The 26,689-nt window shown below is 49.5% G+C and overlaps 1 protein-coding gene across 2 annotated transcripts; it reads left to right on the forward strand.

Moving 5' to 3' along the window:
• The first annotated feature begins 7,468 nt into the window (after positions 1-7,468).
• Positions 7,469-26,327, forward strand: SDCBP2 (syndecan binding protein 2). 2 transcript variants are annotated; one of them, XM_017895724.1, is made up of 9 exons: positions 7,469-7,617; positions 16,222-16,294; positions 16,999-17,068; positions 18,243-18,343; positions 23,144-23,302; positions 23,854-24,029; positions 24,108-24,279; positions 25,339-25,430; positions 25,731-26,327. In XM_017895724.1, exons 2-9 carry the CDS (start codon positions 16,241-16,243, stop codon positions 25,783-25,785), a joined length of 879 nt encoding a protein of 292 aa, XP_017751213.1. In that variant the 5' UTR covers positions 7,469-7,617; positions 16,222-16,240; the 3' UTR covers positions 25,786-26,327. The 2 variants fall into 2 exon arrangements, with proteins under 2 accessions (XP_017751213.1, XP_017751214.1); XM_017895725.1 differs by having other exon boundaries at positions 7,564-7,617; positions 16,153-16,294.
• Positions 26,328-26,689: the final 362 nt, after the last annotated feature.

Raw genomic sequence — 26,689 nt, forward strand, 5'->3', positions numbered from 1 at the left:
TTAGAAGCTAGCTAGTCAATCGAGGTGAGCGTGCCATTTTGGAGATTAGACAAACTGAGCCCTGGAGGAGTCAAACAACTCAGAGTAACCCAGCCACCTACTGGCACAGGTGTGGTGAGGAGCCAAGGCCAAAAGTGGGTGAAAGAGCTGGGCAATGTTCCCAGGCTGGCACAAGGGAGACCTAGAGGCTGGGGCAGCGGATCCTCCAGGTGTGGTGAAGAGCGCAAGGGCCAAAAGTGGGTGAAAGAGCTGGCCAACATTCCCAGAGCTGGCAACCGGGGGGAGAGACCAGGGTTGGGGTCGCTGGATCCTGGCTCTGCTACTGAATTGCTATGTGACCGTTCTGCACCCGTTTCCCTTCTCTGGTGGCTATAGGAAGGCAGATGTGGCTCCTCACCCTGCCTGTGCCATGGGCTGGCTGCATTACTGAGTCATTTGACCCCTCCAGGGCTTGGTTTGTATAATCTCCAAAACGGCATACTCACCTAGATTAATGAGCTAGCCCCTGATCTCAGCAGAGATTCTTTCTTGTCTTTCTGCTGCCTTCTCCTCCATTTCTCTGCTCAGAACGCGAACTGTGTCAGCAGATCAGGGCTGGCTATTTGAGGTTTTTGGAAGAGTAAATCCAAGTCACAGCTTCATGTCTCTCTGCACTGGGCAGGACCAAGGCTAGGCTTTTTTATTTCAATAGGTTTTGGGGTACAGGTGGTTTCTGGTTACATGGATAAGTTCTCTAGTGGTGAGTTCTGAGATTATGGTGCACCTGTCAACTGAGTAGTGCACACTGTACCTAATATGTAGCCTCTAATCCCTCAACCCCTCCTACCCTCCCGAGAGTCCCCAAAGTCCATTATATTATTCTTATGCCTTTGCATCCTCGTAGCTTAGCTCCCACTTAAAAGAGAGAACATCACAAAGTCAAGAATTCAAGACTAGCCTGGCCATCATGGCAAAACTCCGTCTCTACTAAAAATACAAAAATTAGCTGGGCATGGTGGTGTGCGCACCTGTGGTCCCGCCTACTTGGGAGGCTGAGGCAGGAGAATTGCTTGAAGCCAGCAGGCGGAGGTTGCAGTGAGCCGAGACTGCACACCACTGCACTCCAGCCTGGGCAACAGAGCAAGACTCCGTCTCAAAAACAAAAAAAACAACGAAAAAAGAGAATATGTGATATTTGGTTTTCCATTCCTGAGTTACCTCACTCAGAATAATGGCCTCCAGCTCCATCCAAGTTGCTGCAAAGGCCATTATTTTGTCCCGTTTTATGACTGAGTAGTATTATATGGTGTATATATACCACATTTTCTTTATCCACTCATTGGTTAATGGGCATTTACGTTGTTTCCGTATTTTTGCAATTGCCAATTGTGCTGCTATAAACGTGTGTGCATGTATCTTTTTCATACAATGACTTCTTTTCCTCTGGGTAGAGATACCCAGTAATAGGATTGCTGGATCGAATGGTAGTTCTACTCTTAGTTCTTTAAGGAATCTCCATACTGTTTTCCATAGTGGTTGTACTGGTTTACATTCCCACCAAGGCTGCGCTTTTGACCTGCTTTCTCCCCACTCCGACCTGAGGGAAGCCGAGAGGACCTGTGTGTCCACAGGTTGGCTTTGACATGACATGTCATGACACATGAGACGATACAAAGTAGCATGCTGAGTGCCCACTGTGCAGTAGCGAACGTCCTGTCAACAGAGGGTATTTACTGAAGATTTGAGGATGGAGGAGGAGCTGGGGCTTGCATCACAGGAAGGCAACAGCTTCAGAACCTAACCCTATTCTCAGAGTACCCTCCTACTTGCCTTCACCCTCCCAGGGGACTTTCCCTGGGGGTCACTATACTGGTCCAGCCTCCGTCCATCATGCTGCCTTCCTTCTCTTGCCCCCTTTTCATACCCTCATCTTGTACACTGCCATAGGAATCCCCAAATCTGTTTGAATGGGGGAAGGCATCAGCGGCCAGGGTGCCCCATCTCCATCGACTCCCCCAGAACTGTCCCAAATAAAGTCACCTCAAAGAAATCTTAGGAATATATTATGCTTTTGTAAGCACATAGTCTTACAATATGCCCCCTCCAAACTGACTGCCTCCCCAAAGCCCCTCTTTGCCAAGCTCCTGCTCTCAAATTTGACCACCCAAATCTGGCATAGGGCTCAGCTGGGCAGAGTCTTCCGCTGAAAAGTACGCCTTCTGTAGAAGGCTGCTGGGGAGTAGAGAGGCGTTTCCCCACTGTTACTCATCCATTTCATCTTCACTAAAATTCTGCAGGTTAGGAAATACTGCCCCAGTTTTACAGAACTGGAAACTAACGCTCCTGGCTGGGACTGTGTCTTAGTCCATTCAGGGTGCTGTAACAACATATCTTAAACTGGATAATTTACTAACAGGAATTTACTGCTTACAGTTCTGGAGGCTGGGAAGCCCAAGATCAACGTGCTCTCTGCTTCAAAGATTACATTTTCTCACTGCATTGTCATGTAAAGGGGCAAACAAGTTCCCTCAGACCTCTTGTATAAGAGCCCTAATCTCTGCCCCAATGACATAATCACCTTCCAAAAGTCCCCACCTCTTAGCACTATCGCATTGGAGATTGTTTCAGCATAGGAATTTTACCTACAGTGGCAGGTTGCGCTGTCCAGCCTCAGCCCTGGGCTCCAGAATGTCAGACGTCTTTCCATCTCTTCAGCCCGTCACTCCCCACATAGGTCCCAGCAGAACTCGGTGCAGCCTCCCAGGTCACATCTGCTACCCTTGCCCAGACACAGGTGATCACAGCTGGCTGGCAGACACTCTGGAACAGAGGCCTGAGGTTATTATTAATGTCATCCTCCTGTATTTCCTACTCTCTGCCTTCCAGGCATGTGGTGAGATGGCAGTTCCCTGCTCCCTTGTGATTGGGAGGTGGGGTAACCTGGCCAACAAGGTGTGAGAAGTGACATTTGTTATTTGGGCTGGAGCACTTAATTGCCAGATAGAGATCTCTTTTCCTCTGCCGTGGCTTGACAGCCTTTGAGATGGCAGCTGCCCCATCACCCCCGGTCTTGGAGTAAGGAGACACGGGGACCCTGCCAGCCCTCGACGGGTAGTAGTGTGCATGAGAAAGACACTTCCTATTAGGAGCTACTAAGATTTCAGGGTTGTTTGCTGCTGCAACATAACCTGGCCTACCTTAACTCACACACGTCACCAAAAAGCAAAACCAAGACGGAGCTCAGAAATAGCATGAAGGACATTGTGTCTGGAGACCAAATGCTCACAGTGGACATCTTTAGTGTTCACGCCTCAGCAGGGGCTGGAAGTGGCAATAGAGTTGGCCCTTTGTGGGGCCTTAGTACAGCTAGGGGAAACCTCAGAGAAAATCCATCCAAACTCTTCCCTGACCAAATATGGAGACTCGAGGCCCAGAGAGGGCAGGGGCTTGACAGCATGCTATAGCAGGGCTGGCACAGAACCTGCTAACAATAGACTGCCTCCATTTCCCAGCCTCCCATGCAGCTGTATTTGGCCATGTGATCAAATTTTTGCCACCTAAGGACTTCTTTGTGGGTTTCTTAAAAGAGAAATCTGTGACTCAGCTGCACCAGGGTAGGAGACTCCTAGAGGTTCAGAGCCAAAGCTTGGCCTCACCACTCTCGGGGTGTGTTGCCTTGGGCAAGGTGCTTCACTCTGAAGCTGGGAATTACGGTGAACAGATAAGATCAGTGTATGCCCAGTGCCCAGCAGAGCACTCAGTGTGCAGGAACTCAATTAAATGGTACTCTTCCTGTTATTATCATTCAGCAGTAGGAAGAAAGCTGTGATGACATAAGCTAGGGTCTTGCTGCACCACCCAGATTCCACACAGAGGGCTGGAGTGTAGAGCACCTCCTTCTCTGTCCAGCTGACATTCTTTCTTCTTCTGGGAAGAGCATCTCCATTTTCACTTCACTCAGATGACTGTTTCTGTAACATGTAGCCACAAGAAAGTAGGAAACTAACATTTACTAAATGCCAGCTGTGTCCTAGGTACTTCACATGATACCTCATTTAGCCTTCAGGATAAGTCTGTAAAGAAGGTAGTGTGGAAAACTACAGCTCAGAGGTTTAGTAACATGTGCAATATCACAGAGCTGGGACTCAGATCTGATGCTCCAGCCCAACCCATCTTTTACATAAGGGTCAGTCATTTAAGTTTCTGTGATTGACTTTTCTAGGAGGGGCATTTATTCACTCAGTTAATATTTACTGAGGCCAGGTGTGGTGGCTCATGCCTGTAATCTCAGTACTTTGGAAGGCCAAGGTGGACACATCCCTTGAGCCCAGGAGTTCAAAACCAGCCTGGGCAACATGGCAAAACTCCATCTCTACAGAAAATACAAAAATTAACCAGCTGTGGTGGCATACACCTGTGGTCCCAGCTACTCAGGAGGCTGAGGCAGGAGGATGGTGGAAGCTGAGGCAGGAGGATGGTGGGAAGCTGAGGCAGGAGGATCGTGGGAAGCTGAGAAAGGAGGATCACTTGAGCCTTGCAGACAGAGCAAGACCCTATCTCAAAAAATAAATAAATAAATAAATAATTTACCGTGAGCCTGCTACATGCCAGGCATAGTACTAGGCCCTAGGGATAAGACAAGCCCCTGCCTTTATGGAGCACCCATTCCCGATGGCGTAGAGACTTCACCTCATGGGCCAACTCTAGTTGACAGTGGCTGCCTGCAGCATTATGATGAGAGGATCCAGAGAGGCCTCTGGGCCCAGCAGGAAGGACATAGTGGTTGATTACTCAGGCTGCCATGGGTGCTATTTGGGAGTTTCTGAGTGTGTGCTGTTTCCTGGCCACCCAAAGGTTATACTTGTTCATACAAACATATAACAAAGCAGAAATACAGTCTGGTCAGAGCACAGTTCCACTCCTTATTTTGAAAAGAGTAACTGGCTGGGCGTGGTGGCTCACACCTGTAATCCCAGCACTTTGGGAGGCTCAGGCAGGCAGAATACTTGAGCTCAGGAGTTTGAGACCAGTCTGGGCTACATGGCGAAACCCTGTCTCTACAGAAAATAAAAAAATTAGCCAGGTGTCTCAGTGTGCACCTGTGGTCCCAGCTACTAGGGAGGCTGAGGTGGAAGGATCCCTTGAGCCTCAGAGGTCAAGGCTGCAGTGAACCATGATTGCATCACAGCACTACGGCCTGGGTGACAGAGCGAAATGCTGTCTCAAAAGAAGAGTAACCAGTGTAGAGCTAATAACTTGGCCCTGCCCTCAAGGAACTTAGGGTCTAACTAGTAGCCTAAGGTACACACGAATACATGATGATTATTAAAGAATGGAACAGGAGACTCTGATCCAGAGTCAGAGGTGGGAGAAGCCACATGGATTTGGGTGATCCGGGAGGCTTCCTGGAGGAGCTCAGTGGTGGATTTGGCTAGGTGGGTGGGGGCAGGAGAAGGTGTTCTAGGGTCAGCAGCAGCACAGGCAAAGGTATGGAGTCAGGGCGGGTGGGAAGTGGGTGTGCAGTGGGGCAGCAATGGTGGGGCTCCCAGTCCAGCTGAGGCAGAGATGCTGAGGGAGTGCTGAGGAGGTAATAAAGGGAGTGGGCTGTGGAGGTCTCCATGTCAGCCCTGGGAATTTAGTCCAGACCCTGAAGCAGGAGGGAGCCACTGAAGAGTTCGAGCAAGGGCATGCCCAAAGAAAGGTATTTCTAGGTGGCTGAAGTCAGTGATCGGTGGCAACTATCCAACCAGGGAATAGAAAGAGAGTCCCTGTATGTATTAAATAGGTGGGAGTTAGGGCAACTGGGCTCCATGCTGACATGCTGAGACCACAAGCAAGCCCCTCACCCAGAAGGGCCTGCTTCCTCCTCCCTCATCTCTAAAGGCCCTTTCAGGTCATGACTGAATGAAGTGAGGTGGGGGAGGAGTTGCTTGGTTCAGTTAGGGTCTCTATTTTCCACTTTGCTTTGGCCCTGGAGACCTGACCTAAGGTGGATCCGTCACCCACGTTACCTCAGCTTCAGGGCCACGTAGCTTACCCTGAGGTATGCCCCACACCTCAACGTGTCCCATAGAAGACATGGCCTTGGCCCACTTTCCAGCTAACTTGAGAGAGAAACTGTGCCTCTGTGCCTCAGTTTCCCCACCTGGAGGAATGGTGTGAGTCACACCGACTCTGCAGGGAAGGCATGAGAAGCCATTGAGATAATGCCTTTAAAGTGCCCGGGGTAGTATCTCTGTGCTCTCTGGGAGTAAGTGCTGAATTAGTGGCAAATGTCCTTCTTGTTATTGTTCCTATTGTGTGTTTCCTGTGTGGGACTCTGGGCTGTAAGCTCTTCATAGGCAGGCAGAAGATCTGATGCTCAAGGCTAGTTCAACTCTGCCAGGTGCGTCATGGGGACTGTGACGTGGGCCTGCCTGGTCCAGAAAGCAACCCAGATACTGACACACCCTGAGTGTGTACACCGTCAATCCTCATGGGACTGGCCAGCACACGGGGCCCCTGTCCCTGCCCAGGCACCCAGTGGGACAGGCACCCTCATCCAACCAAACCCACCAGGATCTAAACTAAATTCTTCCTCCTTTTCTGTTCAAATTTATATAATTATTTTTGGAATAAGTAGCACATTTAAACTTTTCAAAATTTAAGACACCAAAAAATGTGCCATAAAAAAAAAATCTCCACCTCAGCACACAGCTCCTTAGTTCCGCTCCCAGGAGACAACCAATCTAAATTCCCATTAAAATAATTAAACTTAATTGCTTCCCCCTTACACAAGTCATGAGCATTCAGAGCAAAAGCTAACTTAAAAAACAGAAACAAAACAAAACAAAAAACCACCTTGGAACACACAAAAGTACAAACTGAAAACCTCACCCTCAACGCCACCAGCCAGAGATACTCAGCATTTTAGTGTATGTCCTCCTAGACTGCTTTCAACACACATCCACTTTACAAAAAATGAAAACAAAATGCAAGAGGAGATTCACAATATTGATTTTTCAACATCTCACTAGAATCTCAGAAATATTTCCTCATACCTTCTTCCTTAAATGACTTTAATAGCTCTGTGATCTTCCACAGATAATGATTTATTTAAGCAGACGACAGAGATGGGCATTTGGGATTTCTACATTTTCCTTACTAGAAGCAGCAGTGATGGATGGGCCCTGTGACTCCACTGTAACAAATTCCCAGAAGAAATGCTGGGTCACAGGATATGACCACTTTTCAATATCCTGGCCTAGACCCCTAGATACCTACCACAAAACACCCTCTAGTCAACTGCTTTCCCGATCAGCAGGACTAGGTGTCCAACCCAAATGTAGAGCTATTTGAGAAAAGGCCAACAAGTCTTGGTTCATAAACTTCTGAACAGCAGCTGTGAGGGCTTTAATCCCACCTACAAATCTAGACTAAGGCCAAAGGCCTCCTCTGGGCTGGCAACCTGCCTTGTTTACCCAGCCACAGCCCTCACCTGTGCCCATCCCAGTCCAAGGTGAGTCAGCTGAACAGGGGATGGGCACCACCCTTCCCAGAGCAGGAAGCCAGCTGAGACAGGGCTATCTTCCAGGGAGGGAAACAGATTCAGCAGCGGCAGTGGCTGGAGAAGGTCGTGGAGCAGCACCTGGCCTGCAGGTAAGCGCTGGGGGCCCTGACCTGATCCTGGCTGGGACTGGGATGAATGAGACCTGCCCTCACCCTGTCTCCTTCCCTCCCTGCCCCTTCCCTTCTGGGACTTCCCAGGCAGCTTCATATTGAAGTGCTTCACTCCAGGAGTCGAGTGTGAAAGTGGGGTTTCTTCTTCTGATCCTAGCCCTGGGCCAGGTTTGATTGATGGCCGAGTGATTTTCTTCACCCAGACATCATGAGGGCCCCTGGTGCCTTCTGACTGCCCATGACTGTGCTCAAGGAGATGAGACCCACACTTTGCTCCTTGAAAGGCCAATTCCAGCTGAAACCAGAGGCTGCAGGCAGGCAAAAAGTCCATTTCTCCCAAGGAATCTACAGCCCAGGCCTCCTTCTCTGACCTGAAGCTGTTTCTATCAAAAACCTTCCTGCTACAGCACTGAAACACCTGCTGGGGAACTGCGCCAGGGGTTTCACCTTTCTAAGAACTGGCTTCTTCATCTGGAGACTGAAAATAGCCCACAAAGTCAGGAGAATGGAATGACATACTGGACACAGGAGTCAGTGCATGCCCTCCTCGGCAGGGTCTCAGAAAATGGGGCAGAAAACGAGCCTGCGGGCTAGGCAGGCACTGGACAGGCAGCTTCGACAAACAGTGGCCCAAGCTCATGACAATTCCACCACCATCACTTCCCACCTGGGTTCCAGCTCCCACTCCTGCCCTGTAAGCCCATCCTCCAAACATCAGCCAGAGGAGGCCTGTCAAAATAACCCTTGGCACTCTGCTGCTCCAAATCCTCCAGTGGCTCCCATCTCACTACAGTAAATGCCAAAGTCCTCACCATGGCCTCCAGGCCCTCCAGGATCTGGCCCCTGTCACTTCTCCAGCCTCCTCCCCACTACTCCTCCTTACTCCCTCTCTGCGCAACCGGCTTCTCACTGGTTAGATGCTCTCTAAACGCAACACTAACTCCCACCTAAGAGCCTCTGCAATGGCCGTACCCACTCCGTTAGGCCTTTCCTCAAATGTCACCCCATCCCGCCAGCAAGGTTTCTGAACCTCCTGACATGACCCTCCATCCTGCTGTTTCTCTCCAGTGCCTCCCACCATCTAACACATCACACAAAATCACAAAGCCTATTTATCCAGCTCCTCCCCCAAAGAAAGTACATTTGGGGACCAATTCTTCTTTCCTTCACTGCTGATACCTAGAACAGTACTCAGACTTAGTAGGTCCTCAATAAGTAAGTGTTGAAACAATGAATAAACAGTTAACTTTTACTGAATGCCTATTATGTGCTAGGTAGTGTGCTAAATGCTTTCCATATACACCTTATCTCTTTTTAAAAATCTTTCAGTCTCCAGATAACTGTGATGCAACTATTGTTATACAGATTACAAAGGAAGAAATGACATTCAAAAGGGATTTGACTATGCTGTGCTCTCACAAGTCAGAAGCAGTCAGTTTGAACCCTGCCCTGCCTGGGCCTGGGTTCATGAGGAAGTCGCACCTTTCCTCCAGCAGGCAGTGCAGCCCCGAGAGGAGGAGCGGGGACATGCTGGTGGCCTAGCAACAGCTTCTTCTATTCCGACTCACCATATCCCTGAGCTAATTTGGCCTTCCAGGAGCTATTCCTCTGACACTCTAACCCACGCTTCCCTCCCGCACACTGTCTTGTAAAGGATGGATGAGCTGTCCACAGGAACGAGTGGGAGTCTCATCACTTCAGCTCTTTGGAACAAAGTGTTCCAGAGTGTTCTCACTCTAAGTTCAAAGATGGGGGCTGAAGTCCCCTTGTCAGCCCTGCTGATCTCCGAAGCCCAACTACTGGTTTGCTGTGGGTGTTGTTATTGCTTATAATATCAAAAAGTACAGAAGCTCAGGGATGGAAATCTGGAAAGGGCTGTGGGAGCGGAAAATTCCTCTGGGAGAGAGGGGTTAGGTGGGTTCTTTTCCTTTCAGAGGAGCCAATTACTTGTGGGAAGCCATCAGCACAGAACTGAGCAAACTTCCATTGTCAGATTATAGGAGCCAGGCAACCTTTCAACCTAACTCGTTAGGGTCGTGGATTCTCTCCCTTTCCAGGCCCAGGTTATTCTTCGAAAGGCTTTTCACTTATTGCCTGCAAACACAGACAGGCAGGGAAGAAAGACTGTATATTTAGGATATCAGGCTTTCTCTTCTTTCTGTGCCTGCTTTTCCACTCCTTTCAGAAATAGTAATGGGACGCCTATTGTGTACCAGGCACTGTGCTCAGCACTGGGGGTTAACAAATGAATGACATTTCCTGACCAGTGAGGGAGATGAGCAAACAAACACAGCACAGTAGAAATTCAACCCAGGAAATGCAGAAGGCCTTGCTCACAGTAGGTGATTAATAAACACTTGTGGAATGAATGATGAAGAGGCAAATAGAAGAAATGCTGTAGTCTAGAGAAGGGAGGTTTGCCAATCTCCATGGGTACATGTGGTGGAAAGCTTTGAACTGGAGGAAGAAGAGTTCACAACAAGGAAAAGAGAGAAGGCATGAATGATACTTAAGACAGAGGGAATAGCACCTGCAAAAGCATGGAGGCATGAACTAGTAGGCTGAGTTTTAGGACTCAACCTAAAGTAGTTTGGAATAAATGAATTTCATGATGAGTGTGGAGAGATGATGTGGTAACAACAGAAACATTACCAGAAGTCAGGTCACAGAAATTTGAGCGCAAGAATTAGGTATGGCTTCAGAAGGGAAAGGGAGGTGAGGATAACTCCCAGATTTCTGACATAGCCCATGGGTGGATTTAGTGGGACTCCTGTGGAGGCGCGGCACAGCTGGGGAAAATTGTGAGTCCAGTTTGGATAACCTGCGAGGTAAACGGGATCCACAAGGCAACTGGACTCTCAGGCCTGGGCCTCCCTGTCCCTGGAACAGCACACTCTTTTCCCACTTGAACATCCATCCTACACGGCCCAGTCAGGGTCTTCTTCCTTCCTCCAGGAGACTTTCCTGATTGCCCTAGCCTTCCTCCTATACGCCAGATCCAACTGCCTGAGTCCCTCACAACAGGCTTTCGGTCTGATTTTGCTGTGGGAACCGATTTGCCCAGCCAAGAACCCTTCCCTAGGTAGCAGAAGCCCAATCACTCAGTCACTGGTGGGTGGGACCCGAGGTGAATCTGCGTAGGGTGGGGCGGGGCATTTTTTGCACAACACTGGGTCAGAAGTCACGGCCAGACGAGAAATGGGTGAGAAAGGGTGGGAGGAAGGGTGACGTCACAATTGGTAGGAAATACTTTGGGACTTGACGCTTCCGAAGCCAAAGGGAGAGCAAAAGCAGCCGGGAAAGCGCGGGCCGACCTGGTTCTCCTCCCTTTCCACGGCTGCCTTAAGTATAGAATCTTGTAAGTCCTCCTCCTTCGGAGGATACAAATAGTGTTCAGAGGCCAGGAGAGTTTAAAGCTCGATTTCACCCGCGCAGCCTCCAATCCGGTAAAGAGGGGCCGCGGAGCCCGACCGAGCCTTCCTATCCCTTACTCTGCTGCTTTACCTGATCTATTTTTGTGGATGCCGGCGCCAGCTACGGGCGCCCGGAGAAAGCACGAGACTGGGTGGACGCTAGTAACCCAAGCTGCAAGGAGGCCGCCATTTTCCACTCCGCAGCCGCCAGGGATCGTGGGAGTCACCCCGGGCCACGGTGGGCGAGACGCATGCGCTCCAGAAGCTGTCGCGTCACTGGACGGGGTTTCTGCGCAGGCGCCGTAGCCCATAGCAACCGCCGTAACCTGTAGCAACCGGAAGATGTCGCTTCCGGTTGGTTTGGGGCTGCGAAGGGAGTTGTAATCGTTTCGGGATCATGGAACGATGTGACAGATGGGAAACTGAGGCTGGGGTGGAGGCAGGTCCTAGAGACCGTTGCGTTGGACCTCTCTCTTGTGGCGCAGTGGATGTTGTGCCTCGTGGCTCCTACTTCCCAAAGCAGGAAATTGAGGCCGAGGGAAGGGACAAGTTCGTCCTGGGGCTGCAGCCCAGGTGATGGTTCCCCCGTGTAAAAAAATCAATATGATGCCCTTTCTTTATAAAGAAGGCAGGGAAATGAAAGTAATTTCTAATAAAAGAATATGCATTTCACTTTGTAAAAGCTGAGGCTGGCTTACACCCAATCGTGCTTGTACCTGACTTAGGCGTCAGCTTAGATTTACTAGTGAAGACAATATTCAGCTGAATTTTGCCAACAGTTTATATCTGATATCTTGAGTCAAAGGCTAAATATATTTATATAGAAGCGTGGAGTCACTGTGACAGCTACTCATGCGCACAGACGTGGGCATGCTGTTCGGGTGACTCACCCGTGGTGAGCAGGGTGGGCAGTGATTTTCCAGAATGGTGAGCAAAGTGTAACTCCCCACAATCAACCTAGTGTATGCATTTCCAGACAATCTAGTGTGTATTAAAACTAGGGAAAAATTCATTGTGATTGTATATACAACCAATTATAACAGAGTTTTGGCTTACTTGAAGGTTTGGCAAGATATCTGAAAGTTGTGCGGGACAGGACCATTTATTATGGTAACTGTAATGGACTGTCCCATCCATTACAGGAATTTCATATCCCTGCCCCCCCCCCCCCCCCCCCCCCCCCCCCAGGAATATGACTGTCCCCTCAGCCTTGTGACAGCCAAAAATGCCCACACAAATTTCCAATCCGTTCCTTGGAAAACCACTGATTTATTCAGTCAAATAATTTTTGCTAGTATGTGTGTGCTGGGCAGTATCGTGGTGGGGAAGGATGGTGTGTGAAGGGGACAGAGCTCCTGCCCTTATGAGTGAGGTCCAGTGTAAGAAAATACCCAGATATTAATCACCTAATATAATAAATAGTTTGGCAACAGGGGCAGTACAGGTCAGGAGTGGAATACATGGGAAGACCCAGCCAGGCGGCTGGGTATCATGCAGCCTGGAAAAGCCAAGCAGAGAAGTAGCATCTGAACTGAGACCTGAAGGAGCATCACACCAAGGAGGATGATGTGCAAAGCAGAGGGACCAGCATTCCTGGCACACAGTGGACACTCAAATGTTTTGAATGATTGAATGAAACACAGCATGTTCACCATCAGGGAACCATTCCCCACTATACTGTGAGCTGCTACAAGGCAGGGGATACAGTATGACTTCTGTATCCCCAGGTTTTGCATCCATGGATTCAACCAACTGTGGACATAAAATATTTAAAAATAAAAATTTAAAAAAATACAACAAAAAATTCAAATAAAAATAAAGTATAACTTTGCTTAGCATTTACATTGTATTAGGTATTGTAAGTAATCTAGAGATGATTTAAAGTATACAGAAGAATGTGCATAAGTTATATGCAAATATTATGCCACTTTATGTAAGGGACGTAAGCATCTGTGGATGTTGGTATCCGATGGGTGGGGGGGTGAGGGGCATTGTCCTGGAACCTAGCCCAAGGTACCTGTTTTCTCACTTCCCCGCATCCCAGCACTGAGATGGACCCACAGAAGGTGGCAGTGGTGAAAGGGTCTCAGACACAGAAAAAGTGTTATGTGATCTGGCCCGGGAGTGATTTCCAGGAAATGGATCTCCGACTCCCTGCTCTCCCAGGGGACAGCTGACAAAAATATAAGTGCTCTACTGCTTAAATATCAGGAAAATCAGGCAGGAGTGGCCGCTCGTTTTCACATCTCCTGTTCATGCATGGTCCTGGTGGCAGGTCATGTTTTGGCAGATGATAGCTGCTGAGGACTGTCCTAAGATTAAAAACATCAGCGTGTGTACACAGTGGGGAAGGCCATAAGCAAAGGGGTCTCTTCCCCCAGGTGGTCTAAAGGAAGTCAGAGCCAGACTCCCTCTCCTCCTAGGAAATTCCTGTCCTGTTGGGACGGTCATTTCTACCCCAAAGGCCAGGCTAGAGCAAGGGTCTGGAACTGGCTGCCTCCAGGAACCAAGCAGGCAACATAAATCAGTGAAGGGCTGATGGGTACTTGGGGAAACAGGAAAGCACGTACAGCCCCATCTACAAGGTAGGCTGTGACTCAGCCCGGCTGAGTGTTGCCATGCACTATTCCAGCTCTTGCCTTGCCAAGTGTTTATATTTTTTTCAATACAAGTCAGAAGTGACGAATTTTGTATTTCCAGATTTTTAAATATTGGCACTAATTCAGATTTTAAAAACAAAAGGCCGGGCATAGTGGCTCACGCTTGTAATCCCGACACTTGGGGAGACCAAGGTGGGCAGATTGCTTGAGCCCAGGAGTTCAAGACCAGCCTGGGCAACATGCTGAAACCCTGTCTCTACAAAAAATACAAAAATTAACCAGGTGCGGTGGCATGCACCTATATCCCAGCTATTTGGGAAGCTGAGGTGGGAGGATGGCTTCAGCCCGGGAGTTGGATATTGCAGTGAACCAAGATCGCGCCATTGTACTCCAGCTTTGGCAACAGAGTGAGACCCTGTCTCAAAATTATAATAATAATAATAATAATAATAACAAAACAGGACTGTGAGAGGCACATTTGGGACTTCTGGTCCTTGTTTCATCCAGGAAAGTGGGTGTTCTTAGGATACTAGAGCTTTACTTTACAAGGAGAAAAGTGGAAGCCCAGGTAGAATGCGTTGCTCCTGGCAATATTACTGAGCTAGCCTCCATGCTAGGGGTTAGAGGCTTCACAGCAAAGGAGAAGCCCCTGTTCCTGCCATCTTGGAACTCCTAAGGGGGTAGACAGACAAGCAAAGAGGCAACACAGGACTCGTGAATACTCAACAGGAGGACATGGAGCAGGGGCTAGGGGGAGAACAAATCAAAGCAGGCTTCCTGTAAGAGGAGCTCACGGATCTGAGACTTGAAAATTATTAGAAGTTGGCCAAGCAAGGAGCAGGGAGAGGAGGGGTATTCCAGATAGAAGGAGTAACACATGCAAAAGAGATGGGAGGGAATCACATTCAAGGATGTGAAAGTAGCTCATTGTGGCTGGAGCTGAAAGTAGCAGCTGAAAGGACATAAGGCAAGAAATGAAGCTGGAGAGGTAGACAAGGGTTATAAACAAGTATCTCTCGGGACTTGGCGCCAGTGAGTACAATGGTCTGGGTGTAAGAGCCAATAGAGGATGGTGGACTGGGTCACCCTGGAGTCTGCTGCTACTCAATTGTAGCTACTCTGCTACAGTCCAGGGTTGCCAAAGCTTCCTGTTTTTCAGGAGCAGTGGGAAATTAGATTATTAAATCTAGTACCTTGAGCCTTGCATTTAAGCTGGTAATCTGAACGTTGACAGTACTCCACAAGGTCAAATAAAATATATTTCCATCTGGCCCTGGGCCCACCAGTTCCAATCTCTGGTGGAATCGTGAAGGCCTGTGAGTCACTTTAAGGAAAGTACATCCCCAAGGCAGGGGAGTCACTGGGGGGCTTTCAGCCAGGGCATGACATCCCAAGTGTGTACACAAAGGGCCTGGTGGCTGCTGTCTGGAGAGGAGCAGGAGGGCAGGAGGGGAGGCAGCAGCATGTTTGGAGGGTGTCGTGGCACCTGGGGAGGGTCAGGGAGATGATGGGGACCTGCACAACATGGGATGTAGGAGAGATGGGATTTGATGACAGATAAGAAGGGATAGTGGGGGTGGGGCCAAGGATGACAGGGGGGTCAAGGCAGCAGGTGCAGAGGGAGGAGAAAGAGCAGTGATGGATGAGGATGTCCTCGGCGCACCTGTGGTCACTCAGGGAGGTACCCAGCGGATCTGGTCCTGGGAAGCCTGGAGTCACATCACCCTGGCACAGGCCCCTCAGTTTCCTGTGCCACCAGCAGGCATTCCTTTATCATGTGTACCTATCACATGTGGGTTCAGTGGGGTGAATAAGACACACCTTGACCCCTCAGAACTGCAGTCAGGACAAGTGGTGAGTTCAGGCAGGAGGCTGCCCCAGTGCTGTCCTGGAGGGCAGGTTCCTGGATGGTAGGGGCAGTGACCGTAGTGCCTGGAGCCAGGCAAGACATGTCCCACAGGAACCGAGGGTGACAAGGAGGTTGGGCAGGGGCTCCAGTTGAAGTGGACTGCCTCAGTGAAGCCTGGAGGTGTGACAGAGCCAGTGGTTAGTGGGTAAAGGGAAGGAACCCAGAAAGGCAGACTGCTCCTTCCCCACGTTTCGTCAGGAAGGGAATAAAACATTTCTTGAGAAGTCATTCCTTTCACTTTCTCTGGGCACCTTGCTGAGAGGTCCTGCTGATTCTCCCTGAGACAATGATAAGGTGTTTAGTAAATAAGTGTTCATGGTGCCTCTCCACTCTCCGTTCCCTCCTCCCTCTGGAGCAGTGCCCTGTTGAGGGTCTAAGTTCTGCTACAGTTTGTGTGAGAGTCTTTATAAATTTCCTACTGGTCTTACTTCATTGTGGCCAAGATTAAAAGTTGACAGTGAGGCTGGAGATGGGTGGAATACAGTAGAGTTCGAATATCGAGAGGGGATTGGGGTGGAGTTTGGGGAGGGATTCTAAGTGCCCTGCTGCCTTTCTGTTTGAATATTAAGTTCCAACCCACTTGCTGTTGCAGATGTCTGTGCCTCCTCTCAAGGTGGCATCAGCTGCATCCTTATCCTTCCCCACCCTCTGCACTCTGCAGGGTGTTCCAAGAATCAGCCATGGCATCCCTGTACCCATCTCTAGAAGACCTAAAAGTGGACCAGGCCATTCAGGTAAGTCACCAGACTCCATTCATCTGGACTCCCTGAAGGGGATCTTGGGGATTATCCTGGAAGGTGCTGGGAATTGGGGCCACTTGGAGATTCCCTTAGGCCTCAGGTCATGTAGGTCTCCACTGCAGGGCCTGCTGGGCAAAGAAGACATCCAGGGTGCAATGCCAGTGGTGTTACAGCAAGAATGGAAAAGACCAAGCAGCTGCACGCATGCCTCTCTCATGCCCGCTCTGTCCTGCCCAGGCCCAGCTCTCCCTCCCTCCAGAATGGGCAGGCCCCATGCTCTCAGGCAGGCTTTCAGAGGAAACGAGGCTCGTGGGCATGGGCATTGGTCTGCTCAGCCCCCAGAAGCCCCCTCTTCCTCCATCCCAGCACTCTGTGGTTCCAGTGAGTTTTGAGAATTTTGGACTTTGCAGCGGAGAACTTGATTGGGAGATGGGTCTTGATGTTCTGCCTGTTGCAGGCAGTAAACGGGTTGTGACATCAGGTGGATCACAGTCCCCCAGAACCTCCTCCCAGGAAAAGACACATCTGTGGAGGCCATGTTTACATGATCTTGAGCCCTGAGGGTTGGTGGACACTTCCCCCACACCCCAGGCCCACCCCCCACACCTAATGCCCAGACCCTGGCCTCATGGAGCTCCAGGCTCTGGGGTTCCTGGGGTCCTGGCCACAGCTGACCAGTGCTCCCTGCTCCTCCCCAGGCCCAGGCCAGAGCCTCGCCCAAGATGCCAGCCCTACCAGTCCAGGCGGCAGCCATTTCCCCACCACCAGGTAGGTGAGCTGGGGTGGGGGGCTTCTGGGTGCCCAGTCCTTTCAGGGAAGAGGTCATCAGGGAAGCTTGGCAATGCCAAAGGTATGGGAGGCTCCAGGGTTAAGCACTCAACATGGAGGGAGGAGAGGACCAGGCTCCCAGTTGCCACCCACCTCTTACTGCCTGGTTGACCTGGGCTGAGTCACCTCACCTCCCAGGGCCTGTGCCCATGCTATTCCCCTCCCTCCTTGACTGCCTGGTGAACCCCTGTTTATCCTTCCAAACCCAGCTCAGAGTTAGGAAAGCTGTGGCCTCTCTGATGCCCCCAGCAAGGCTGCCTTGAGAATGTGATATCATTTGTGGGGCTTCTGTTTATATGAATGATTTGAGTCACCGTAAATCAGCATGTCAGCACCGTTCTGGTGACCCAATCTTGTGTGACCCCAGGAATGAAATACCACACTTGTCAGACTTCCTTGCTGGAACTGTGGCTGGTCTGGGTTGGGGGCAGGTGGAGGAGAAGTGGACGGCAGATAGCGGCTCAAAGAGAGAAGGAACCAGAACCCCACTTGCCTTATTCAACTCAGGCTTCCATAACAAAATACCAAAGGCTGGATGGCTTCAACAGCAGAAATGTATATTCTCAGAGTTCTGGAGGCTGGAAGCCCAAGATCAAGGTTCTGGCCAATTCAGTTTCGGCGAGGGCTCCCTTCCTGGCTTGCAGATGGCCACCTTCTGACTGAGTCCTTACATGGCCTTTCCTCCGTGCACTTGCTTGAGAGAGAGAGAGAGAAAACGCGAACACAAGAGAGCTACAGCATGAGAGCGCATGCATGAGCCCTCTGTTGTCTCTTCTTATAAGGACACAAATCCTTATAAGAAGGGATGAGGACCCTGCCAGTCCTGGTGGGAACCATTCAGTGAGGGATGCAGAGGTTTCTGGGTGTCAAATAAAAGTCAGTGGAGTTGAAAAGCAAAGTGGTGCATGAGGACTCGGTGTGCCACCCTGCACCTGGGCCCTCTGAGGAGCGTTCACCAGTGAGTGTTCCTGGGGATACCCCGCAGTCTTGGAAATAAACACCATTCCCAGGCTCCATTGCTTAATAAAAATGAGCAGCCACAGGGGAGCCAGGCAGGTATGGGGAAGCACATGCCCTCGTATGACGCATTTATTCTTCCTTTTTTCCCCATCAGTTTTGTACCCAAACTTGGCAGAATTGGAAAATTATATGGGTCTTTCCCTCTCCAGCCAAGAAGTCCAGCAGAGCTTGCTTCAGATTCCGGAGGGTGACAGTGTATGTATTTGGCTTCTGCCTGCTGTGGGCACAGAACCTCCCAATCCTCCCTCTTTCCTGGTCTTGCCATTTCAACAGACCTTCTTTCTCTCTGTGCTTGGACCTCCCCTCTCCCCAGCACTCTGGTGGCTCCGTTTCTTGATGGCACCATTCATTTTGAGGCTTCATGAAAAGCACTATGGGATTTCATGGTTTCAGATCTTCCCACAAGCCTTGGAGCTGGGGAACCAGGGCTTGCTGTTTGACCGTGGGCCTGAGCTAGACGAGAAGGGAGGCTGTTAAACCCAGTGTGAACCTGGGGGCATCAAAAGCAGGGCTGCCTGCATGGATAAGCAGAGCCGAGAGGGCAGGAGATTGTCACCCAGCTCTGGTCCCCAAATTAAACCACAAGGCTCAATTCCTGCTTCCCATGGCTTCGGGGACAAAAGACACCATCACAGAAATATTTGCTACTGAAAACATATTCACCTGTAGAATCAGTCCCCACCTAAGCCCCTTACCAGTTAGCTCTAGCATCCCTGCATCCCACCTGTCAGTCTTCCTGCCAGGTTCATCCTGAGTCGATGAACCTGAAGGTATGAACTGCAAAGCTTGCTAAGGCTGGGGAATTTCATGAAGTTGATGGACGTGACGATGGAGAACTGTCACAGACGCATACAAAGCCACTGCCAAAATGAGGATCTGACAGGAGAAAATCCACAAGGATGACGCCGTGCGGGACCTTGAGAAGAACTGAAGGCACCCTGGGGTGTTTCTCCACAATGGCCCCCTTCATGGTCATGCTGTGAAAGGCAGACATGAAGCAAAGAAGGTCCTTCTGTGGGCAGCCCCACTCTCATCACTCTTTGCTCCTATAATTAGGACATAAATGCCTTCAACCTTCATTTTGATAAAAATATAAGATGAACATATTTTTATAATTTAAAATTGTGTATGACTTTTAACTTTTTGTTGTTAAACAGTAGATTCCCAGGAAGATGCAAAGTGAGTACAGAGAAGTCGTTAGTATCCTTCACCCAGTTTCCTCAACGGTTACGTTTTCCACAGCTGTAGCACACTATCAAAACCAGGAGTCTTATGCGGGAACCATGTGTCTCTAGTTCTGTGTCATTTCATCAGTGTGTAGACTCATGTAACCAGCACCGCAATTCATACAGAACTAGTTCATCACCACAACCACCTCCCTCCCAGGCTGCTTCTGTATAGTCATACCTGCCCCCTCGCCACCCTCCCTAACCCTGGCAGTCAGCCCTCTGTTTTCCATCTCTGTAGTTTTATCATTTCAGAATGTTACATAAGTGGAATCGTACAGTATCTTGACCATTTGAGGTTGGCTTTTTTCACTCAGCACAATACCCTCTAGATCCATCCAGGCTGTTGTGTGTGTCAGTAATAGTTCATTCCTTTTTACTGCTGAGTGGTATTCCATGATGTGAATGTACCACAGTTTGTTGAACCTGTTGAAGAATGGTTAAGTTGTTCCCAGTTTTTGGTGGTTATAAACAAAGTTATTCATATGCAGGTTTTTGTATAGACATACATTTTCATTTCTCTACGATAAATGCCCAAAGTGCAATTGCCAGTCTGTATGACAAATGTATGTTTAGATTTTTTTAAAGAAACTGCCACCAGGTTGGTGGCACATGCTTGTAATCCCAGTACTTTGGGAGGCTGAGACAGGACAATCACTTGAGCCCAGAAGTTCGAGACCAACCTGGGCAGCATGGTGAAATCCCGTCTCTACAAAAAATACAAAAATTAGCCGGGTATGGTGGCTTGTGCCTGTAGTCCCAGCTACTCAGGAGGCCAAGGCAGGAGAAGTGCTTGAGCCCAAGAGGTGGAAGCTGCAGTGAGCCAAGATCACACCACTGCACTCCAGCCTGGGCAACAGAGCGAGACTCTGTCTCAAAAAGAAACTGCCAAACTATTTCCTGGAGTGGCTGTACCGTTTTACTTTGCTGTGAGCAATACATGAGTGCTCCAGTTTCTTCATGTCTTCACCAGAATTTGGTGTTATTACTATTTTATATTTTAGCCATTATGATAGGTATAGTGATGGCTCATCATGGTCTTAATTTGCATTTCCCTGACACCTGATGATGTGGACCATCTTTTCATGTGCTTATTACCATCTGTATATTCTTTTTGGTAAAATGTTTCTTCATATATTTTACTCATTTTCTAATTGGCTTGTTTTCTTCTTGTTTTTTAAGACAGGGTCTCGCTCTATTGTCTAGGCTGCAGTGCAGTGGTGCAATCACAGGTCACTGCAGCCTCTACCTCCCAGGTTCAGGTGATCCACCCACCTTAGCCTTCCGAGTAGCTGGGACCACAGGTGCACACTACCATGCCCAGCTAATTTCTTTTATTATTGTTACTTTTATTTTTTGTGGAGACAAGGTCTTGCTATGCTGGCCAAGCTGGGGCTTGTTTGTAGTGTTTTGGGAGTTCTTTATATATTCTAAAGTCCTTTGTCAGATAAGTGGTTTGTATTTTCTCTCAGTCTGTAGCTTAAAAGTTCTGAATTTTGATGAGGTCCAGTTTATTGATTTTTTTTTCTTTTGTGGTTTGTACTTTGTAAAGAAATATTTACCAAGCCCTAAGTCCAAAAGATTTTCTCCTTCATGTTCTTCTAAAATTGTTGTAGTTTTATGTTTTGCATTTAAATTTATGATTTAATTTGAGTTAATTTTTTTGTAAGGAGTTAGGTTTCAGTCAAAGTTCATATTTTTGCCATGGTTGCACCATTTGCTTTTTTTGTTTTGTTTGTTTGTTTGTTTGTTTTGAGATGGTTTCTCACTCTGTCACCCAGGCTGGAGTGCAGTGACATGATCTTGGCTCACTGCAACCTCTGCCTCCCGGGCTCAAGCAATCCTCCCATCTCAGCCTCCTGAGTATCTGGGACCACAGGCACTTTCCAGCACACCCGGCTAATTTTTGTATTTTTTGTAGAGATGAGGTTTCACCCTGTTGCCAAAGGCTGGTCTTGAACTCCTTACTTCAGCTGATCTCCCTGCACTGGCCTCCCAAATTGCTAAGATTACAGGCATGAACCACTGCGCCCCAGCTAACACCATTTGTTGAAAGCACTCTTGCATAAAGCAGTTGACTTTACTCATTTGAGGCTATTTCTGGATTTTCTACTTTGTTCCACTGATACTTGTCTATCCCTTCACCAATACCACAATGTCTTGATTACCGTAGCTATATAATAAGTCTTGAAATTTGGTAGTGATTCCTCTCGCTATTCTTTTTGTCAGTATTGTTTTAGCTATTCTAAATTTCTTTGTCTTTTCATATAAAGTTTAGATTAACCTTGCCTGGATCTGCAAAACATCTTGTAGAGATTTTGATAGAAATGGTGTCATATCTGTGTATCAATTTGGCGACAATTGACAGCTTTACTAATTCTTTCAACCCATGAATACAGAGAATCTTCCATTTATTTAGGTCTTCTTTGATATCTTTTATCAGTATTTTGTCATTTTCAGCATACAATTTCTGTATGTGTTTTGTTAGATTTACATGTATTTCTTTTTTTTTTTTTAAGTTTTGTTTTGTTTTGTTTTAATGGAGATGGGGGTCTTGCTTTGTTGCCCAGGCTGGTCTTGAACTCCTGGTCTCAAGTGATCCTCTGGTCTTGGTCTCCCAGAATGCTGGGATTATAGGAGTGAGCCACTGAGCTTGGCCTTTTTTTTTCCTTTTTTTTTTTTTTTGAGTGATTGTAAGTGGTATTGTATTGTATTCCTTTTCTTTTCCCTTTCTTTTCTTTTCTTTCTTTCTTTCTTTCTTTTCTTTTCTTTTCTTTTTTTGAGATGGAGTCTTACTCTGTCACCTAGGCTGGACTGAGCAGTGGTTCAGTCTTGGCTCACTGCAACCTCCACCTCCTGGGTTCATGTAATTCTCCTGCCTCAGCCACCTGAGTAGCAGGGACTACAGGTGTTTGCCACCAGCCCAGCTAATTTTTGTATTTTTAGTAGAGAGGAGGTTTCACCAGTTGCCCAGGCTGGTCTTGAACTCCTGAGCTCAAGTGATCCACCTGCCTTGACCTCCCAAAGTGCTGGGACTACAGGCATGAGGCACCACGTCCAGCCTGGTGTTGTATTTAAAATTTCAGTTTACATGTGTTCGTTGTTAGTATACAGAAGTATAATTGAATCTTATATGTTAATTTTGTATCCCAGGACCTTGCTAAACTCTTTTATTTGATCTAGGAGTGTATTTGTAGATTCTTTGGGATTCTCTAGTAGACCATCATGACATCTATAAATAGGGACCGTTTTATTTCCTCTCTTCTAATCTGTGTGACTCCCCCTCTTTTCTTGCCTGCGGTGCTGGCTAGATCTTCCAGTACCATCTTTAATAGTGTTGGGAGAGTGAAGTTCCTTGCCTTTTTGTGCATCATTAATTTTATATTTTACATTTTTTTCAAGACAAAAATCCAGTCCTTTTATCCCCTGTTGCTCACTGTTTACTGTGACTTTTTCTATTTTAAGTGAGTTTTAAAGGAGTATTTTCCTGATGCCAATTTCCCTTGGAAAATGAAGGGCCTCTTTCTGTATCCTTGCCCTTTCTCTCCCCATTGCCCTGCCTTTTTAGGGGCATGGACTTTGACGCCCCCTAGTGGCCGCATGGAGCCACGTCTCCTCTCGGCCCTAGGGGAGAGGTGTGGACTGGGGATGTGGTAGGAACCGGGGACGGCTCCATCCTCCTTTCCCCATCCCTACCCCTACCCCAGTGTCTCCTGAGGCACAGGGTCCCCACGGGCCGGGCTGACCCCCTGCTCCCTGGTGTCTGCAGACAGCGGTCTCGGGCCCCGCGCCCGGCCAGATGGTGGCACCGGTGTCAGGGTACAGCCTGGGCGTGCGGCGAGCAGAGATCAAGCCCGGGGTGCGCGAGATTCACCTGTGCAAGGACGAGCGCGGCAAGACCGGGCTGAGGCTGCGGACAGTCGACCAGGTATGGCGCGGGGGCTGGGTGGGAAGAGGAGCTCGAGCTGCACGCCTTCTCCCGCCGGGCCTCAGAGCTCAGAGGTCCCGTCCGCAGTAAGGAAGGTGCAGAGCGAGCCTCCTAACTCCACTGGCCAGGCTCTTGCCCCTAGTCCCTCCTCCCCGAGACTTGGGCGAGGCTGGTGCTGGATTGCGCAGTGCCCTCCACTGGAGGAGCCTCCCTTCCCCACCAGCCCTTCACTGCCCAGGGCATCTAGCTTCTAGGAGACGGTGTAGACAGCGGATGCCAGGGAAGCCCATGCCTTTATGAATGGTCCAGTAGAGTGTTTGGGGGTGCAGCCTCAGGCCAGGGTTGAAATTCTGACTCACCTCCTTCGTAACTATGAGGCCTAGAGTGTTTCCTCCCAAGTAAATGGGGTAACCTTGGTGCCCGCCATGCAGAGCTGTGCCCCTGGCACCCTGTAGGCTCCTGGAGTATCAGGAGGAAAACAACAGCTTGGAAGAGGGATCTGTGCCTAGGGTGGGCCAGGGACGCTGACTCTGGGACCCTGCCTCCCCCAGGGGCTCTTTGTGCAGTTGGTCCAGGCCAACACCCCCGCATCCCTTGTGGGACTGCGCTTTGGGGACCAGATCCTGCAGATTGACGGGCGTGACTGTGCTGGCTGGAGCTCGCGCAAAGCCCATCGGGTAGTGAAGAAGGCATCAACCGAGAAGATTGTCATGGTGGTTCGGGACAGGTGAGTAGCCAGGCCCGGGCAGCCTCTCCATCTGACCCCGGCCATATCCCCAGGTCAGCTCACTGTCCCTTCTGCCAGGCCGTTCCAGCGGACTGTCACCATGCACAAGGACAGCATGGGCCATGTCGGCTTCATGATCAAGAAGGGGAAGATTGTCTCTCTGGTCAAAGGGAGTTCTGCGGCCCGCAACGGGCTCCTCACCAACCACTATGTGTGTGAGGTGGATGGGCAGAATGTCATCGGGCTGAAGGTAGGCCAGTGGCCGCACCGGGGAGGGACTGCTGGGTGGTGGGAGGGCTCAGGTCTATGGGCCGCTTGCTTACCCCACCTGAGCCTCAGCGTCCTCTTCCTAAGGTAAGATGGTGTTCATAGGGCTGGGTGCGGTGACTCACGTCTGTAATCCCGGTGCTTTGGGAGGCCAAAGCAGAAGGATCACTTAAGTCCAGGAGTTCGAGACCAGCCTGGGCAATGTGAAACCCTCTTTCCACAAAAAAGCTAAAAAATTAGCCAAGCGTGGTGGTGCACGCCTATAGTCCCAGCTACTCAGGAGGCTGAGGTGGGAGGACTACTTGAGCCTGGGAGGTCAAGGCTGCAGTGAACTATGATCATGCCACTGTGCTTCAGCCTGGGCAACAGAGAGAGACCCTGTCTCAAAAAAAAAAAAAAAAAAAAAAAGAGTGTACCTAGAGCTCTGAGCACAGTGCCAGGCACATAGTAGGTGCTTAATAAATAGTAGCTATTGCTGGCTGCACGGACACCTCCTTGCTCTATGGCACTTTTTTTTTTGTATAGCGGATCATGTTCAGTAGCAGGAATGTTTTAGAAAATTGTTATTCAGAAATCCACAGGGTCGTGAGGCTCTTCAGAACCAGGTTTGTCCCAGCCAGACACACTTCTTGAGATCATTTGTCTTTATTTCCACCTGTGGCCATCGCTAGTCTTGTCTAGCACATCTTCTCGCATTTATTTTGGAACAATCAAGAAAACATGTAACCAGATTACATACATGTGTAAAGTAAAGGTCAATAGGCTCTGAGTAAGGGCCAGAGGTTCTTCTATGGCCACAGCGTTAGTGTTTGGACCGCCTGGCACATGTGGGAGAACCATGTTCTCACTCAAGCAAGACCTTACCTGGGAGTCTGCTGGGACCCTCATCTGACAGGCTCGGGGTCTGAGGCAGCCCTGCCCTGCAGTCAGGCATCTGTGGTGTCCTCTAGCAGTGGCCATGCTGAGCCCTCCACAGAAGGGCCTGTAGAGTTGCGCCTGGTCCCCAATCCTTAGGGTGATCACTTACTTGCCTCCTCTCTAGGACAAAAAGATCATGGAGATTCTGGCCACAGCTGGGAACGTTGTCACCCTGACCATCATCCCCACTGTGATCTACGAGCACATGGTCAAAAAGTAAGGCTGCACCCCTCCTCACCCCTCCTCTGCCATCCCGCTCACCTCCCTGCCTCCCGGGTGCACCTGGCTCAGCCACCTCCACTTTCTCAGCACTGACACAGGGCACAGACCCCGCCAGCTCCATACTCCCTTCCCCTTCCCCTCCCTCCAAGGTAGCTTGTGGCTTCTGGTGATTCCAAAGTCTTAGAACTGGGAGTGAAGGCCCACATAGAATGCGCTGGCTCGGAAGGGGGTGGAGGTTCCTGGAGGGAGGAGAGAAGGAGCTGCCAACTTGGCCACCATTGTTGCTGTATCCAGGTTGTCTCCAGTCCTGCTCCGCCACACCATGGACCACTCCATTCCAGATGCCTGAAGCCACTGGAGGGCAGGGCGGGCAGAGTGGGCCTCCCGCCCTCCTGCGGCAAAGGGCAACCACCCTCGGATGATGGGTTGCAGCTGGCCTGCTGCTTAAGCTGGGAGCTGCCGTGAGGGGGGCATGTCCAGGAGGGTGACCATGGGATGGCGTGGGTATGTCGCTTATACACACAGGCCTCCTTGGAGTCTCAGACTTCAGGCTGGGCTGAGGCTCAGGCAGAGCCCACAGGCAGCCGATTCTCTTGTGCCGATTTAAATGCTGAACACGGAGGCAGGCTGTCTAAACACTTCTTAAAGTTGCAACTGGGCCCCTTTCAAGAACTTTTGCTCCACCAGGAAAACAGTTATACATTTAAGAGAACAGAGCTACACCCTTTGTGAGAGCTTTTTCCTTGCCTTGCCTTGCTCTTTGTCACAGACTGCATAAGTTATCAGCCTTGACTATCTTTTGAATAAAGATTTGATTTTAAACAAAACCCATCCGCAAAGGTAATTGATTCCCCCAAAACTATCGAAAATAAAATAAAAAGGTAATTGAAACTTCTGGAATCCTCGGTCCCCTGACATGCCAGGCTGGTTTTCTCTTCAACTGTGGTGAGACCAGGGCCTTTTCTCCGCGTGGTCTCTGAGAGCCATGATTTGGCTCTGCCTCTGTCACGTGCCTCCTGCCAGCCTGGCGCAGGGATGACTGGAACTGGGGACAGGATGGAACTGTGGGATGGGGTAGGACTGTGGGGCAGTGGGGCTGGCAGAGGGAGCACTGGCTTTGGGGCACCCCCCTTGTGACCGTGGCTGTTTCTGCTTCTGCAAAGTGGGCATGAGAAGCCACTTCAGGGGATGTTGGGATGGGTGAAACGCGATGTGCTCATGGTGCCCAGCAGGGTGTGCCATGTGGGGGCAGG

The sequence above is a fragment of the Rhinopithecus bieti genome, unplaced genomic scaffold (genome assembly GCF_001698545.2).
Source record: "Rhinopithecus bieti isolate Rb0 unplaced genomic scaffold, ASM169854v2 scaffold_27016, whole genome shotgun sequence".
NCBI classification, from domain to species: domain Eukaryota; kingdom Metazoa; phylum Chordata; class Mammalia; order Primates; family Cercopithecidae; genus Rhinopithecus; species Rhinopithecus bieti.